The following is a 3,933-nucleotide window of genomic DNA, read 5'->3' as shown; positions in this document are numbered from 1 at the left end:
TGTTCACATAGCAATGCCAGGTTCTGGGTGAAGTGGTTACTTTTAAATAAGGCCACCAGGCTTTCCAGAAGTTTCCACACTCATAAATGTTAGGGACTTATTTTTCTGATGTCACTCATACACACACACACACACATATACACACACACCCCAACATCTGTCTGGAGTGAAGACCCTTTCAGCAAGATGCTCCTGACAGTACTTACTCTCTATCTGGTATAAGACTGGAGATGACATTTTCACTGAATATTTAAGTGATTTCAAAAGTTATACTTTTTATCATTCAACTGAACTGCCCTGAAAAGTTTACTTCAAGCTATTAAAAAAAAATGAGTTTAAAATCCAGACAGCACTCAAGTAAAATATTAAGGATATGATTAGGACATTTAACTAGACATTCAATCACAATGCAAATAGCTACTGATTAAGAAACACACCTCTTCACAGGTTGTGTTCTTCAAAGAAAATGAGGTCATAAAACGTATTATGTAAAATCAATATTACTATCTTTCTCCTAGAAACCCTATCATTGTTCTTTGTCTCTTTCCAAATCTGCATCTTTATTTTAAGCTATACACTTTCAGGCTACAAACTGGAATTAAGCTCAGTTTTTCTGTTGGATTTTTATACCTTCTTCTTTCTCCCAAAGTACAGTAACAAGTCTCCTTAAGGATGGGCAAGTTATTATTTTTATCTGAGTACCTGGTATTTTATTCAGCAAATATTTGTTGAGTATTGCTATTTATGCATTCACGTTTTCAAAAAATCAACTTTTGTTATTATAAACTTCTTGAGCAGAAAAAAAATGCTGAGTGGAGCACCTGGCCTCTAGAAGGCACTGCATGAATAGTGAGAAAACCTGGGGAATATATTATTGAGAGAACAAGGTAATTTCTCCTGATTCAGTACTGAGTCCACATTTCATAGTGGAGACAATTCTGGTTAGGGAAAATGTTTCATTTCACTTTGTACGGAAAAAATGCAGGTTATCAAGATAACCAAAAGTTCACACTGCACTGTATTTCGACACAACCTGTCAAGACATTATTTCAATACCATTTAAAGGCCAAACCTTTAACATTAATCATTTATCAAAATTATACATGTCACTAAGATATCCCAACAAAGAAGATTATGTAAGTGAGCCGTTTTGGCCTCGGTGATAGCTGAACACAGCAGCTATTTTCAACCCTTCATTAAAATTAGATCAAGATATACTTGCATTGTGTGTTACCACTCCTATAGAGAAGATTTACATTAGTTTAAGATTTACTTTGGTTGGAAGTGACAATTTCTTTCACTTCTTTGTCGGAAACTAGAATTCCCTCCCCCACAGCCTTCACAGGAAAGTTTTCCGTAGAAAGCAGCAGCAATTCGGAAAAACACCACCAAACAGCCGTCCTGTTTACTGTCTCCCAGGGGTAACCAAAGCTCTGTTTTTGTCCTAAACAGAGTCCGGAGGGCGTGAAGGGGCTGCTGGGGCACCTGCCACTTCACCTTGAGCTTGGCTCCGCACCAGCCTGGCCCTATACAACTTCGAGGGCTGCCGCAAAGCTGGCCAGTCCTGAGGCGATGGGAATGGATTTTCACCCCGCACCCGGAGAGCGACCTTCACATATAGATGTTTGAAAACACGAGGCTGACAAGTTCCTTCTCCCGGACTGAAGGGGGTGGTGGGGTAGGGTGGACGGTTCCCGGCGCAAGTCAAGGTCTCGGCCCGGCGCTTCGCTGTCCGGCTCGCACTGAGGCCCAGGCAGAACCGCGACCCGAGTTCGCCTCGGAATCTGGGGGGTGGGGTGGGGGTTGGGGGGAGGGTGCCGCGATGGTCGCGCAGCTGCAGCTCCGGGGAGGACATGGGGGCGAAGGCGGCCGGCCGCCGGTCTGGCCGGCGCGCCCCGGGAGCGCCCTCACGCCTCGCCCGCCCCGCCCGCGCCCCGCGCCCCGGCACCCGCCCCCCGCGCCCTGACGGCCCCGGCCCCCGGCCCTTCCCCGGTCTCTCTCCGCCGCCCCCTCTCCCCTACGACGGCGGCCCGAAGCCAACTCACCGCGGCCCCGCGACGACGCGCCCCGGAGCCCCCGGGGGCCGGGTCGCCCCGCGGGCCAGCCGCAAACTTTTCCCGGGCCTCGCGGCGCGGCGGGCCCGTCGGGTCGGGCCGGGCGGCGCCGTTGTCCCGCACCGGCCGCCCGCGCGCCCTTTGTGTCCCGCGCCGCCCGCCGCCCCCTGACAGCTGACGGGCCGCGGCGCCGCCGGGGAGGCGAGGGAAGCTGACAGACGCGCCTCCGGAGCGGCCACCCCGCGAGAGACGGCACCTCCCGCCGGCGGCCTCACCGCGCCGCCCGGCCTCCCGCAGGCTCCGCGCCGCCCGGCCTCCCGCAGGCTCCACGCCGCCCGCAACCCCGGCCAGGCAGCCGCACAGCCTTGCTGGGCTCTCCGCCGCCGGCGCGCTCCGTCAGGACCCGGCCCCTCCCCGCCCCGGCCCCGCCCCGGCCCCGCCCCTGCCCGCTCCCTCCAATGAGTGAGGCCCGCTGGGGCCAGCTCCGTCCAATAAGGAGCCGGGGAGCGCGGCCCGGCCCCGGGAGGCGAGCCAATAGGAGGCGACTCCGGCAACACACCCGCCCCGAGCCCTGGGAGCCTACTGCTCCGAGGGCCATGGGGGAACTGGAGCGCCACCGGAACGAGTGGGTTGGGCCGGACGGAGCCGCCGAGCGTAGGTTTAGTCCGGGGGAGCGCCGGGCTGCAGGGCGGTACTAGAGTATGAGATGCAGACGAAAGTGGGGACACTGGACGCTCCTCCTTGTAGTTGTCCTGCTCCCCACCCCGAAGTTACACTCCTTTTCTGCCCGAAGTTCACGCAGAAAAGCAAGCCGCACAAACTCGCTGCGGCCGGTGACTGTCCCAGTTCAGGCCTTGCCTTTCCTTTGGGGCTGGCTCTGCGCCAAGGGTTCAGTCAGGCAGCGCTCAAGATGCTGCGCCGCAGTCCGTAGCTCTTGTTTCTGCCCTTCATAAAATCGTCGGAATGCTAGGGATCTGCAAGTGGGGGTGGGGGTGGGGAACGGGGGTCAGTTTCCATCCTGCTGCAAAATGCAGGTGCTCATGGCACTTGCCCTGTCTTTTTTTTTTCCCCCCCTTTCTAAAAGAAAATTGTAATGAAAAATAATACAAAAAGATAATTTCTGTATGCAAGTCATCTTTACTGTAAGCTTTATTTCTTTAAGAAACTCGCATTCTATCTTCAAAAGGCGTTAAATTATATAGCCAAGTAGACTATTATATACTCGTGTTTAGTCGCTAAGTCGTGTCCGACTGTTTTGGGATCCCGCCAGGCTCCTCTGTCCATGGAATTTTTCCAGGCAAGTATATTGGAGTGAGTTGCTATTTCCTTCTCCAGGTATATAGTATGTATGTGTGTAGTACACACACAGAGGAGAGACTTAAATAGACCACTGGTTATAAAAGCTGTTAACACAAAAGCTTGCAAATTATAAGCACTCTATTGTTTCTTTGCTGTGAATAGGATTACCCATTTGTTGTTGGTCATGCAAGGCTTGTAAGCTTTATTGAGAGCTCTTTACTGAAAGCGAATTACGTATGGTGAAAACAGTTTTGATAACACATATTTGCAAATGTTAAAATCAAACCACATTTATCTGTACTTCAAATAGCTGACACCTTCAGTTTATTTCTTCTGGTAATAGACTGCACTTAAACATTTTTGTGCAGATATGGCCTCTTCCTTCTGCATGCATTTTTAAAAATAATTTTAGTTATTTATTTTGGCTGTTCTGGGTCTTCCTTGCTGCAGAGGCTTTCTCTAGTTGTGGTGAATGGGGACTACCCTATAGTTAGTACAGGCTTCTCTTTGCAGTGGCTTCTCTTGTTGCAGAGTACAGGATTTAGGGTATGTGGACTTCTCGTTGTGGCATATGGTCTCA

At 51.3% G+C, this 3,933-nt stretch overlaps 1 protein-coding gene across 1 annotated transcript; it reads right to left on the bottom strand.

Moving 5' to 3' along the window:
* Positions 1 to 687: 687 nt before the first annotated feature.
* Positions 688 to 3,525, bottom strand: LOC138446263 (translation initiation factor IF-2). The gene is made up of 3 exons (XM_069601112.1): positions 3,522 to 3,525; positions 2,046 to 2,748; positions 688 to 1,784 (listed from the first exon to the last, which is right to left on the bottom strand). The coding sequence occupies exons 1-3, from the start codon at positions 3,523 to 3,525 to the stop codon at positions 1,445 to 1,447; spliced, it is 1,047 nt and encodes a 348-aa protein (XP_069457213.1). The 3' UTR covers positions 688 to 1,444.
* Between the last annotated feature and the right edge of the window lie 408 nt (positions 3,526 to 3,933).

This window comes from Ovis canadensis, chromosome 9, assembly GCF_042477335.2.
Source record: "Ovis canadensis isolate MfBH-ARS-UI-01 breed Bighorn chromosome 9, ARS-UI_OviCan_v2, whole genome shotgun sequence".
NCBI lineage: Eukaryota > Metazoa > Chordata > Mammalia > Artiodactyla > Bovidae > Ovis > Ovis canadensis.
This window is presented reverse-complemented; position numbering and strand designations above follow the sequence as displayed.

Excerpts from the sequence above, each read along its gene's own strand:
- LOC138446263 (XM_069601112.1), bottom strand. Across the intron at positions 1,785-2,045 it reads CGCGTCGTCGCGGGGCCGCG|ATTCCGAGGCGAACTCGGGT; the intron begins GTGAGTTGGCTT and ends CCCACCCCCCAG.